This window comes from Ceratotherium simum, chromosome 35 (genome assembly GCF_057802395.1).
Source record: "Ceratotherium simum simum isolate JZ-2026a chromosome 35, ASM5780239v1, whole genome shotgun sequence".
Taxonomy (NCBI): domain Eukaryota; kingdom Metazoa; phylum Chordata; class Mammalia; order Perissodactyla; family Rhinocerotidae; genus Ceratotherium; species Ceratotherium simum.
The window spans coordinates 3,242,658-3,256,209 of record NC_141934.1 but is presented as its reverse complement, the minus strand read 5'-3'; the positions used below and the strand labels follow the sequence as shown (position 1 = coordinate 3,256,209).

The 13,552-nt window shown below is 55.2% G+C and overlaps 1 protein-coding gene across 2 annotated transcripts in view; it reads right to left on the bottom strand.

Moving 5' to 3' along the window:
- Positions 1 to 12,949, bottom strand: part of BCR (BCR activator of RhoGEF and GTPase) — a 138,838-nt gene extending 125,889 nt beyond the window's left edge. The window contains exon 1 of one of the 2 annotated variants that reach the window (XM_087423842.1): positions 11,224 to 12,949. In XM_087423842.1, coding sequence (XP_087279968.1) covers positions 11,224 to 12,538 — 1,315 coding nt within the window. In that variant the 5' untranslated portion in view covers positions 12,539 to 12,949. The remainder of the gene's footprint in view (positions 1 to 11,223) is intronic. The other variant, XM_004443110.3, reaches the window with a different exon arrangement.
- Between the last annotated feature and the right edge of the window lie 603 nt (positions 12,950 to 13,552).

Here is a 13,552-nt window from a genome sequence, read left to right as displayed (position 1 = left end):
GCCGGAGAAGCAGTGCGTCGGTGCGCGCCCGGGATCTGAACCCAGGCCGCCAGCAGCGGAGAGTGCGCACTTAACCACTAAGCCACGGGGCCGGCCCATGACTGCACTGCTTTTGACGTGCTGACTTGAGCACACACCCACAGAGTGAACACCGTGCTGGGCATCTACCTAAGTTAATTTGCAAAGTCAGGTCACCAGGACTTCCTGCCAATCAGACAACCAGCACAGCAACCTCCGTGCCTCAGAGAGGACAGGAGGAGAGGCGGGCACCAGCATCGCTGGCCCGGCCTGTGCATCCCCTGGCTCACACCACTGCTGCATGCGGAGCCACGCCACAACCTCAGGGAGGGCCACGAGAAAAAGATCTCCGTCTATTCAACCACAGAAGTCCAAATGACCCCTGCAGATGGCCTCAAGTCCTTCACCTAAAACCTTGGACAACTCAGCTATGGGGGTCCCCACTGCTCCTCCACTGGGACCCCCATGAGGGAAGGTACTCTGCAAAATGCAGCATGCTACTCAAAGCACCGTCCACCCTTCTCCCTCGAGCAGAGGCCTCAGTCAGCTCAGCTTCTTCAGGGCCTGCTGTCCAGCCACCACCCAGACCCGGCAACAAAAGGTTTGAGGAAGAAACGTTGAAGACATCATGCTAACTGAAACAAGCCAGATACAAAGACAAGTACTGTCTGAGTCCATTTATATGAGGTCTAAAGCAGTCAAATGCATCGAGACAGAAGGTCTAGAGCAGTCAAATGCAGAGAGACAGAAGGTCTAGAGCAGTCAAATGCATCGAGACAGAAAGGTCTAGAGCAGTCAAATGCAGAGAGACAGAAGGTCTAGAGCAGTCAAACGCATAGAGACAGAAAGGTCTAGAGCAGTCAAATGCACAGAGACAGAAAGGTCTAGAGCAGTCAAATGCAGAGAGACAGAAAGGTCTAGAGCAGTCAAATGCAGAGAGACAGAAGGTCTAGAGCAGTCAAAAGCAGAGACAGAAAGGTCTAGAGCAGTCAAACGCACAGAGACAGAAAGGTCTAGAGCAGTCAAACGCAGAGAGACAGAAAGGTCTAGAGCAGTCAAACGCAGAGAGACAGAAAGGTCTAGAGCAGTCAAACACAGAGAAACAGAAAGTCTAGAGCAGTCAAACGCAGAGACAGAAAGTCTAGAGCAGTCCAACGCAGAGAGACAGAAGGTCTAGAGCAGTCAAATGCACGGAGACAGAAAGGTCTAGAGCAGTCAAATGCAGAGACAGAAGGTCTAGAGCAGTCAAACGCACAGAGACAGAAGGTCTAGAGCAGTCAAATGCACAGAGACGACAGGTCTAGAGCAGTCACATGCAGAGAGACAGAAGGTCTAGAGCAGTCAAACGCAAAGAGACAGAAAGGTCTAGAGCAGTCAAATGCAAAGAGACAGAAGGTCTAGAGCAGTCAAACACACAGAGACAGAAAGGTCTAGAGCAGTCACATGCAGAGAGACAGAAAAGTCTAGAGCAGTCAAACACACAGAGACAGAAAGTAGAATGGTGGGTGCCAGGGGCTAGGGGAAGGAGAATAAGGAGCTTTTGTTTAATGGGGACAGAGCTTCAGTTTGGAAAGACGAAGATGTTCTGGAGACGGATGGTGGTGATGGTTGCACAACACTGTGAATGTGCTTAATGCCACTGAACTGTACACCGAAAAATGGTTAACACGGTCCATTTTATGTTATGTCTATTTCACCACAATAAAAAAGGGGGGAAGGCCTAGGGGAAGACACAGCCCACAGGTCCCAGATGGAAAGGACTGACTCTGAACAAGGTTCCTGATGGACAGGCCTATAAGGTAGAGCCACGAGGCTGAAGGCTGAAATAAGCTCAGTCACCCCCGCACCGCCCTCCCTGTAAGCCCAGCAAGCTCTCAGCCACCACTGGGTGTCCAGCATCCCATTGCCCTGCGGCCCCTCCCTGATGAAGAGGAGGCTGCTCCAGTCCCTCCAGAACCTCCACACACAGCCCTCTCAGGCCTCAAGGACCAAAGATGGGTCTGGCCAGGAACCCCGTGAGCCAGCAGAGAGCCCAGGCAGGAATCAGGCCCCATCCTCCGTGTACGAAAACACCCTCTGGAATATTATGCGGCCACAAAAAGGAATGAAGTACTGATGCACACTACAACATGGATGAACCCTGAAAACCTTATTCTAAGTGAAAGAAGCCAGACACAAAGGGTCATGTTATACGATTCCATTCATGTGAAATGTCCAGAAAAGGCAAATTTACAGAGATAGAAAGTAGAGTGATGGGTGCCAGGGGCTGGGGGGAAGAGGGGGGTCATGGCTGAAGGGAACACAGTTTCCTTATGAGGAGATGTAAACGTTCTAAAATTAGACAGTAGTGATGGTTGCGTAACTCTGTGAATATACTAAAAAACACTGAACTGTGCACTTTACACGAGTGAATTCCATGGTATGAATTATAGCTCAGTAAAGCTGTTCAAAAACCACCACCACCACCACTCAGGAACATAGCTCCTCATTGTCAGGGAAACCAGAGAATCACCTGCCCATCCCCACCCTGGACACCACACACGATGGAAACTGCACTCACCTCCAGGTCTCCAAGCAAAAGGCTTTCTGGAGCTCTCAAAAACGGGGTGGGGAGAAAGAGACAAAGCACCCTCCTCCCCAGGTGTGCTGCAGGCCCAGCTGTCCCGGCCCTCGGGAAGTGGGGGTCAGGCGGAGCTGGGGGATCGCGGATGGCAGTGGTCACTGTGGGCGGGGAGCCACCCCGGAGGCTCTTCCCCACGCTCTGCAGCTCAGAGGGGGCCAGCTCCCCGTCCACCCCGGGGGCTGCCCCACACACCATGGCTGTCCCAGCCCCTCAGGGGCACCCCACCAGGGCCGGGCCCAGCTCTCCAGTGTCCTCAGCACATGGTGTACAGGGCAGCACCCTGTGGTCTGCAGAGCCCTGGGCAATCTGCAGGGGTAGCCTGGATATGCGAAAGTTTTAGTAATGTTCAGAGCTTCCCGTCTTCCTCTGTTTCCCATGAAAATAAGAAAGTCTGCAGTCTGTACTTCCTCTCTTGAGGCCTCACAATCACTAAAAATGAGATCAAAGTTGTTCTGAGCCTTCCCTCTACAAACGTGGGGGGGTGGGGGTGCTCTATGACAAAAATCAAGAGGTCTCTCTTCCTCCAGCTTTGGGTTTTCAAGGCCCCCAAAAGCCACAAGGCCAACTGGTCCAGGAACACTGCAAGAGGATCCCATTCTACCCCACCACAGGTGGGTGTGAACCCAGCACGGAGGGCTCAGGCAACATCGGTGCATGGCCCCTGGTACTCTGGGCTGATGTCACTTTAGCTCATCACCAGATGAAGCAGCTAGCTTTCATTTGGGGCCATAATACAGAAAAATATATACTGTACCTTTAAGATATAAGAACTCCAATCGGCCTAGGAGGACATACTAGGAGAGGGGGATGAAGGCCATGGAAGACCCCTGGGTCCCCCGGAGCTCATACTGGGCACTCTTGCTGAGGCGAGTGGGTGAAATGGCCTGCACCTACTGAATTATGCATTTCTCTTTCAAAGTCTCTTGCTAAGTGGTGTTCAATCAACAGAGATTACATGCCCAAGGGGGTGACTCCGTGAGACCAGACAGGGGCCAGACCCCCAGCGACCACGACTCCGTGCACTTAAGCTCCCATAGAGCCTCCCAAGGAGGGGGTTGTCCCCACCAGCCGACAGGATTAAGTCCACACGCTGGCTCCCGGGTGAGCCCAGATCTTCCACCTTCAAAGTCTGCATTCTTTCTCCGGACTAGGTCAACATATGTTGCCTCTAGGTCACTTCTAGAACGTTCACTTTGTTACATGCAAGGTTATACCCATATATGTTATACGGAGAAAATCTCTCCCTGCTCTACTGGCATACCAACTCACCCAGCAGCATTTTTTAAAAAGAGAACATGTCTGGCCTTTAAAGTTAAGTGATCTTCAAAAGCTCTTCTTAAGCCAACAGAGGCCCTTGAGTGAAGGAGCCCCTCGGGCTGCTCCGTCCCTGGCTTTGCTGGGCTGGCTCCCCTGTGGCTGGTGCAGCAGGTCTCTCCCTCTCCTTCCACTGCCCCCTTGGTTGTCTCCCGGCCAGCTGGAGATGCCTCCTTCCTAGTGCTCCCTGGGCCAATCACCTGACCCTCTGTGCACGTGGCCCGCCACCTCTATCACATCTTCCCAGACAGGCCTTGTCCCTCTGCACCCCCCAGAACCTGCTCACAGCAGAGCATGGTCAGCATGCACCAATGTCCCACCACCAGTCTGCCCTTCACTCTTGGATGGAAAAGGCAGATGGACGGACAGTGTCCTTCCAACACATCTGTCCTCTTGGGCCCTGCACCACACAACTTGCTGGAGCAATCTTAGCAAAGTGCCCAGGAGGACATACAGAGAGTTAGGAAATTTTCTGCGAGATTTGCAAAATAAGAGAGAGAAATGACATCCCTGGATGGCTGACACCTTCATGGACCTGCCTGAAGGCCGGGACCAGACGATTCCTACCATGGCACTTCAGTTTTTGTGGCCATCTCTCCGGCAGACTGGAAATGACCTGCTGGGAGGCCTGTCTCATGATACTCAGCACCATTCCTGTCTGAAACGTGTTTGCCGAATGACTGATGAAGACCCCCTCCATCTCTGTCACTCTGTGCCCATCCTCATGTGACTGGCGTCACCCCGCAGCCTGAGAAAAGAGGCCAGCACCGGCCCCTCCGCTGACCACCTGACCTCGGGCGAGTGTTTGTCTCACACCCCCTCAGACCCAATCAGCCAACAGCATATAATTATGACGATTATCTTGCTGCAGTCACTCCACAGGAATGTTCCGAGGGCACATGAAACAGCCTCCACCAAAGTGATACTCACTACACAAGCGGGGCACTGCTGTCTTCCCACCCTGGCACTCAGCAGGCGCGTTGACAAACCTGCCAGTAGCATCTCCCTTGGGCACCAGCCACCGCCCCTGTCCACAGTCATTTTCCAAGGTCGCAGCGGCCAGTGCTAGAAGCCAAGACAGCTAATTAGCAGGCCCCAGTCTGAAGATTTGGGAAGCTCTCTAAGGTTGAGCAGGGGAAGACTAAACTTCAGCAAAGAAGGAAAAATAATCTCCAAAGACAACAAGTTTCCTTGCTGAGGCATCTGCATCATTAGGCCCCCGAAAATCCACTGTGGCTTATTAGATAGGGTAAGGTGGGTTGGGCCAGAGCAGGGAAGGGTCTGAGCAAATGGAAACCTCAGAGATAGGCTCTCATTCCAGCTCTGACCCACAAACACCCACAGCACCCAAGACACAGACAGATCCACATGGGCTCAGATGACCACCATCACATCAAACACTGTTAAGGACCCAGAGTGAGGCAGGAAAGACTCTGTCCTTGTCTTAAGGATCTCACCACCCTGAAGAAGGAAGCCAGACAGACACAGGATTAACAGGAAATAGCTGCAAACATACAATCAAGGAAAGACACAGTTTGGGAAGACACTAGGACATTACGAAGGTTTTGTTTTTGTGTGTTGATTTTTAAAGACAAGGCCCGTGGAGATAAGCCTTTCCACAAATCCATGAACAGAGGCATGAGAGAACGCCCATGGAGACAGTGCCTGGCACTGTAGTAGATGCTCGATCAACACCTCTGAGTGACTGAGTGGGGAGGGGTGGTTGCCTTGGTAAAGGAAAGGTAGATATAAACCAGGATAAAAAAGAAAGATACAGAAAAAGTTGCATTAACAATTTAAAATTTTAAAGCAAAAATATTAAAGAATTGAAAGAGACCTTAGCAATACCAGAGTCTAACCCCTAACTCTTTCAATGAGGAGAGAGACGTGGCAGCATGTGAAGCAGTAGGACACAGCTCTCCTGACGCCCAGCTGTGTCGTATTGGCCCCACCAGGCCGCCTAACGCCACACAACGCTTTACCCAAATTCCTCCTAAAACACGACTGGTGAGGCCAGCACAAGCACCATCTCTCCGCCACGGTAGCCCATTCCTCTGCTGCCCAATTAGGGACTCACTGAGAGTTGTGGGCTGAACTGTGTCTCCCCCCATATTCATATGTTGAAGTCCTAAACCCCAGTACCTCAGAACAGGACTGTATTTGGAGACAGGGTCTTTAAAGAGGTAATTGAGTTAAAATTGGGTCATAAGGGTGGGCCCTAATCCAATATGACTTGTGTCCTTATAAGAAGAAATTTTGGACAGAGAGAGAGACAGCAAGGGGTGCGCATGCACAGAGGGAAGACCATGTGAGGAGGTGGCAAGGAGGCCGCCATCTGCAAGTCAAGGGGAGAGGCCTTAGAGGAAACCAATGTGCCAGCCTCCAGAACTGAAGAGAAAATAAACTTCGGTTGTTTAAGCCACCCAGTCTGCGGTATTTTGTTACAGCAGCCCTAGCAACTAGTACACTGGCCACTTCAAAACAAGGGTGTGAAAGCCAGCAGATCTCACTAACAGGTGCTTTCCTGAAGAGAAACACTTATCAAGGCCCAGAGACCAGGGTTAAGGGTGAGAATGCTGCTCCCAGCAACTTCAAAGCCCTACTGGAATGACATAAGCCAGACAAAGAAGAAGGAACAATATCATAGACTCCACTTGTATGAGATACTCAGGATAAGCAAATTCATGGAGACAGAAAGTGGAGTGGCGGTTGTCAGGGGCTGGAGGCCCAGGCTGCTTAATGGGTCCCAAGTTTCTGGGTGGAGTGATAAAAAGTTCTGGAGATGGACAGTGGTGATGGCTGCACAAAACTCTGAACGTACTTACTGCCACCGAATTGCACACTTAACAGTGGTTAAAATGGCACATTTTGTTATGTATATTTTACAATAAAAAAACTATCACATTACGTAAATAACACATTTTAATTAAAATTACATTTTTCAAAGAAAAAAATCCTACATGAGCCACAGGAATTGTATCCCAGTCAGAGTTAAGAACCCCCGCGGGGTTCACAGTTAATTTAATCCACCACTACCCTCTGAGCCTTGATCTAAAAAGTAGCTTCAGTCAAAACTCAGGCCTATTACCTGGCAACCTGAGAACACCTGAAGATGCCCAACCATCCACCATGAACATGGCGTCGTCCTTCCCTGCCCCCAACTACAGGCACGAGCTGCAGCCGTGCCTTATGCACTGCTGTGTCCTCTCCCAGGTAGGCCTTAGCACATGGCTCACCTGGACTCCCGGTCCTGGTGAGGGCAGCAGTCACATACACAAGCCCTCGGCCACACGACTCCTGGCCAAGGTCGGGGGGGGGGGGGGGGGGGCAACTGAAGCCAGAAGCAACAAACGAGCCAAAAGGGAGAAATTGGAGAGGCACATTCCCTTGGACCCACGCAAACCAACAGCACTCCCAGCTCCTTCTTTGGTGAAAGTTTCCAGAATGCTTCATTCTGTTCCCCCAACAAGGAAGCCACCCTTCCTGAGCCCGAGAACCCTTGTAAAATTTGATCTGAACTCCGTTTCCACCCTATTGATGACTTAAGCCGTCTCAGACTCCAGCCAGATCTGTCCACTCTGCCTCTGCTGATGGAGAGGAGCCTATACCGAAACCAGAGGCGGCCACAGGCTCCGGTCTAAAGAGACGATGATGGAGCCAAAGCGAGGCCAGTGACCTTTTACGGCCCCAGTTACTCACCCAGACTGGTCGTCAGTCCATTCAATCACCCAAGGGAAAAACAAAGCAGTGATCATTCTGGCAAGAACACATCACCAGAATCCAAAGGGCAAAATTAAGCTGCTCAGCAGAAATGTGAAAACACGGGGCAGCAACTCACACGAGAGCCCACGAAGAAACACAAGAGCTGGCTCACATCTCACAAGTGATATCTGGAAAAGGGCCGAGGGGCACACGGGGCTGGGTATTCAGATCAAGAATTTCTCGGACCTAAAAGAGGAAAGGGCCTTGGGTTGTCTGGCCTTCTCTCTCAAGCAAGCGCTCACTGAAGTCCTCTGGAAGGGAAGGTAAAGGGCAGGGATGGAGTGTGGAAGAGAAGGCGCAGCTGATAAGACGCTTCCCATCTGCCACCTTCCCCGTCCCGACCCCACAGCCGTGTAAACGAGGAAGGGATGGTCAGCGTGTGCTGTGTCGGCTCTGAGCCAGGCTCCACGGGAGACCAGGAAATGAACCAGGGATCCCTGCCTTCAAAACGCACACAGTCTGTGCTACCACATGCGTGAACCTTGGGGACTTGAGGCTAAGCGAAATAAGCCAAACACAAAAGGACAAATACTGTATGACTCCACTTCATGAGGTACCAAGAGTAGTCAAATCACAGAAGCAGAAAGTAGAATGGTGGTTGCCAAGGGCTGAGGAAGAGGAATGGGGAGTTGTTGTTCAACGGGTATGGAATTGCAGTTTTGTGAGACGAAGAGAGTTCTGGAAGTGGATGGTGGTGATGGTTGCAGAACAATGTGAATGTAGTTAATGCCACTGAACTGTACACTTAAAAACGGCTAAAATGTGTTAAGATGGTAAATTTTATGTTATGTATATTTTACTACGATAATAAAATTAAAAGGCACACAGTTCAGAGTCACAGAGGGTGACATGGGTGTCCCTGAGCCACCGCTCCTGCGGGCAGACGGCTCCCCCCACCCTGCCACTAGACTTGTGCTGAGAGGCAAGGTCGCTCTCTAGTGCTGCTGCTTCCAGAAGCTTCCCTGACCTCACTTCTTCTAAACACACAAATGATGTGTGTGTTCCTCTCTCCCATTGACTTGTAAGCTCCCAGATGGCAAGGAACACACTCTCCCCTTCTATGGAACCCACACAGTACAAACAGAAGGGCTTGCACACAGGAGGGCTCACAGCTGTTACTGGCCCCACAGGGGGCTGGAAGGACCCCTGGACTGACACAGTCATGCTTTTCAGGCGAAGTATGGGGCAGTGGGAAGAATACCCTAAGGCCATCGCATTCCAGAAGGAATGGCTCAGCACTCCCACAGGGGCCCGGAGTCCCAGCTCTGCCACTTCCTGGTGGCGTCCTTACCTGTAGATGAGCAGCTCCACCACGGGGTGATGTAAGAGCCCACGAGGGGCCCTGCATGAAGCACACTGTCAGCATGCCTGGCACAGAGCAGAGGGTGGTCATTTCAGCTCCTTCCCTCAAACCCAGGGGCCCTGAACTCAGAAACTTGAGAGCCCGCTCATCCATCCAAAGGGATCAGAGACTATTAGATCCGGGCCCCTCATCTGCTGCTGTTACTGCTGCTGCTGCTTCAGCAAATTAGGGTGACTTCTACTCCCTCCTCACACTGTGATTTCCCTCACTGTCCCTTTTCAGAGGCGCAGCCCTGGCCAGCAGGCCGCACAGCCGTCTAAAGAACATCAGTCAACAGTTCGGACAGAGACAGATGGCTGAGCCCCTCCTTCCCTGCCAGCCACAACCCTCAGAGGAGAGTACAGGGTACAGAGTCTGAAGGCTCCCAGAGCTAAAACAACCAGAAGATTTAGGACCTAACGAAGACAGAACATGGGACCTTGAGGACATTCAGAGAAGGATCCAGAAAGTACTAAGAGTGGGTCGAAGTTGTAAAAGTAACTCCTCAGCCATTTACTGAGAACCTTCCCTGCGTTACACAGGGCACTGGGGTCTCACGTCTACAGGAGCAGGAGCTCTAAGAGAGGCGGGCCCACAGGGAGGCCCACTGAAACATATCCATCCGAATGGGCCCCATTTCTGGAAACTCAAAATTCCCCACCAGCAAAAGACCATTTTAGATTGCAGGTCTCCACGAAAACCTCTCATTTTCTTCTTTATTAATAACGTTCTCCCAAACCATGGCACTGACGGCCAGTTGAAGCTAGCTCGCTTGGCTGACAGCTGACCAGACAAGGCTGGTGCCCAGTGACCACAAAGCAATCCTCCAGACCCCGGAAGAGCTGATGTGCCTGCAAAGCAGGCTTCTAAATACTACAGGCTCCCCACCCACCCACCCCCCGCCCGCTAACGGGGCACTTAGGGCATACAGCTGGGCCAGGCCACATCACAGCCACCCCCAGCTGCAAATGGAAGATCAGCAACTGGCTGTACCTAAAACAAACAGGACAGAGTGCTGATCACAAAAAGGCCACTTACAGAGCCAAAAATAGCCTCACTTATTTCAAGAGGATTCTGACAAGGAAGCACATACAACTCCATCAGCAGAAAAAGAAAAATCAATGGAGCGGAAAACCGGATCAGTCCAACAGGGACCAGGACTCGGAGAGGTTCCCCCACACCCACCTACCCTTTCCTTGCCCCAATCGCAAACTATGCCTGGATCTCAAAACCTACTGCCATCGCCCCAACACCTAATGGTACACAGCCCAGAAGTTAGAGACTTCCAACAGGTTTAATCTTAGGGCCAAGAGTCAGACCACGGATTGGGAGCCCAAAACAAGCACCCGTGGGCACTCATCCTTGGGAAGACGAGGAGGCAAGAGCACAACGAGATGAGAAAATGGAGCAGGGGTAAGGCGCATGGAGAAGGTGGGTGAGTAATGACGGGTGATATCTCCCATCCAAGCAGGGCAGATCAGAATGGGTGTGGCTCTGCTCGGGCCCTGGATAAAATCTTCACCCTGTTGATTTTCCGAGGCCCACTGAGTCAAAACGGCCTGTCACCTTACTTCCTTCTAATGCATATTCTCACCAGCCCGGACTCATGTTCGGGGCTGCTGGCTAGCAAGTGAATCTGGCATTTTGATGGCCTGGAAGCAGCTAGCAAATCTTGGGTTCCCAAATGTGTCATATCTCTTCCGGAACGGTGGGGTGGCGGGGAATGTCCAAGACACACAACAATCCTTGCTAAAAGCATCTGTTTTAGGCTGCAGAAATGACCCCCTCTTTATACCATCCCCACTGCCTAGCTTGGAGGGATCAGAGGGCAAGGAGATGGCTGTCCAGGGCATCCCGGTCCCAACCCACAGAGAAGCACACCACTCTAGAACCAAAGAACAAACCACCTACCATCCACACACCACCCCTCCCAACCCAATCCTATTCCAAACCCTGGAAATCCACATTCAGGAGGAGGCGGGATGGACTCCGTTCAGGCGCAGGATCAGTGCAAATCCTTCCTATCCACAGCAGAATTTGAAAATCACTCAAGAAAGTATCTACCTGTTCCTCCTCCTTCCACCTCCCCTTTTCTCTCCCTAAATGTTCAACGGTTTCCAGGCAGGGTGCAGGTGTGCCCACCCACGGTGGTGGAGGTACCCACCTGTGTCTCCCTGGAAGGTGCCGTCCTGAGGCAGCCTGCCCGACAAGCTGTCCCCATCGCTGGGCCAGATCTGCCCAGTCTTGCGGACGCCCACGATCGTGGCTTCCGACACGACGACCTGGCCCTGCCGGTGGCGCTTCTGGCACTGCGGCGTGGGGGGGCTGCTGCTGTCCAGGGACTGCTGCGAGTTCTGCGAGGGCGAGCGGCTCTTGTCCCGGAAGATGCGGTAGGTGGTGGGGCTTGGGGACACGCGGCTGGACTGGCCGGAGGAGAAGTCCTCCTCGCTGGAGGTGAGGTTCTCGTTGGAGCTGCAGTCCGGTGTGTAGCCGCCTCCGCTGTCCTCAAAGCTCCGAGGGGAGTAGGACCTGCGCGGCCAGGTGAGGCGCTTCTCCTGCTCCGAGGTGCTCTGGCTGCGCAGGAGCGGGCCCCTGCCCTCCCCTTCCACCATCACGCCCCCGACGTAGATGCTCTGGTAGGGCTGGTACTCCAGGGGCGGCCAAGGGGGCCTGCTGCCGCCATTGGCATTGATCAGGTTGTCCTTCAGGAAGCGGGGGTTCAGCTCGGCGTCCTCGTAATCACCGTCGAGGCCGCAGCTGCTGCTCTCCGAGGAGCGCCCCCGGTAAGATGGTCTGGGTGCGTCCCCCAGGCCCTGCCCGGCGCCGTGCTGGGACTTCTTGCGCTCCATCTGCATGGCCTGGCTGCCCAGGGAGCTGATCCGGTCCGACACCTCTTTGTCGTTGACCTTCACCAGGCCGCGCTCGTGGTGAAACTCGACGTTCACGTAGAAGGGCTTCTCGGGGTCCGCTGCCCCGGGCTGGCCATGGCCCTTGCGGATCCTCTCGAAGTTGGACCTAAGCGCCGCCACGCTAGTGGGGGGCCCCCGGTCGCCCCGGTCCGCGGGCGCGGTGGCCCCGGGTCTCCGGGCGACCGCCGGCCTGGCCTTTCCCGGGGAGCCCTCTCCGTCCGGCCGGACCTCGGGCTCCTCGGCGGACGGAGGGTCGGCGCCGTCGGCGGGTGCGGGCTGCGGGCGCGACGCGGGCGCGCGGGGCTCGGCGGAGCCGTCGGGGGGTTGCGCGGCGCGCCGGAAGCCCCAGCGCTGCCTGTCGTAGCTCTTCTTCTCCTTGGCTAGCAGCGTCTGCAGGTAGATCATGCGGAAGCGCTCCTGGTTCACCTCCTGCTCCAGGCGCCTGATGGAGGCCTTGCAGCGCTCCAGCTCCTGCTCGATGTCGCCCACCGAGCGCAGCTCCATGCGCGGCGGCTCCGAGTCCGGGAACTGCGCCTTCCACGCCTCGGCGAAGCCTACCGGGTCCACCATGGCGCGGCCGGCCTCACCTGCGCCGCCGGGCTGCGCGCGGGGCACGCCTCAGCGGCGGCGCGGCGGCCTCGTCAGGCCCGGCCCGGGGCTCCGGGCAGCCCCCATGACCCCGCGCGGCGGCGGCGGGCAAACAATGCCCGCCCCCTCCCGGGCGGCAGGTGAGGCGGCGGGCTCGGCTTCCCCGGCGGCGAGGAGCGCGCGGCGGGCGGGCGCGCGCGCGGGCGGGGGAAGGGCGCAGGCTGCGCGCGCCGCTATTGTGTGCGGGACTCCTCCGCGCGGCGCGGGGCGGGGCGCGCGCTGCCCTCCGCTCGGCCGGGCGCCGCTAGCCCATGGCAGCCGCCCGTGCGCTCTTAGCAGTGTCCCCGCGCCGCCCCGCGTCCCGGCCGCCGCCGCCTCTCCCGGCGCTGCGCTCGGCTGAGCCCGCTCTCGCCCGGCCCGCACTTGGCGCCGCAGGAAGGGGAGGGCCGGGGGGCGGTGGCCGCGGCGCGGCTGACGGAGCCGGGCGGGCCTCTTAAAGGGGCCGCGCCGCGGGCGCGGGCGGGGGCGCAGGGTGGCCCCTCCTCCTTCTCCTTCCACCCGGCCTCTGCTCTCCTTCGGTTCCCGCGCTTGGGAAAACTGAGGCCCCGACGGCGGCGAACCCAGCAGTCCAACGCAGAGGCCTCCTGCGCTCTGGGAACAGGAACACCTGGATCCTCGTTTCCCCACGCCCCGGCGGCCACTCACCAGCGTCAGGGCTGAGCGCACTAGGGGCCACCCAGCGGGCCCTACCCAGAATGGAGCGCGGACAGGCAGGTCGCCCGGCGAGGCAGGCTGGGCAGCCAACAGCCCCTGTGTGCCAACGGGCCTCCAGCGTTGTGGACCCAGGGGTGGGTGATGAAGCAACAACTGCCGCACGGGATTGTCACAGAGATAATCAATAGGAATTTCTCCCCTAGGTCACTCAACACCCAAGTCTCCCTTTCTGCTGTCCTGAGCCGTGTTTGTCCGCTGTCCTCTCCTGAGCTCCAAAAGCCA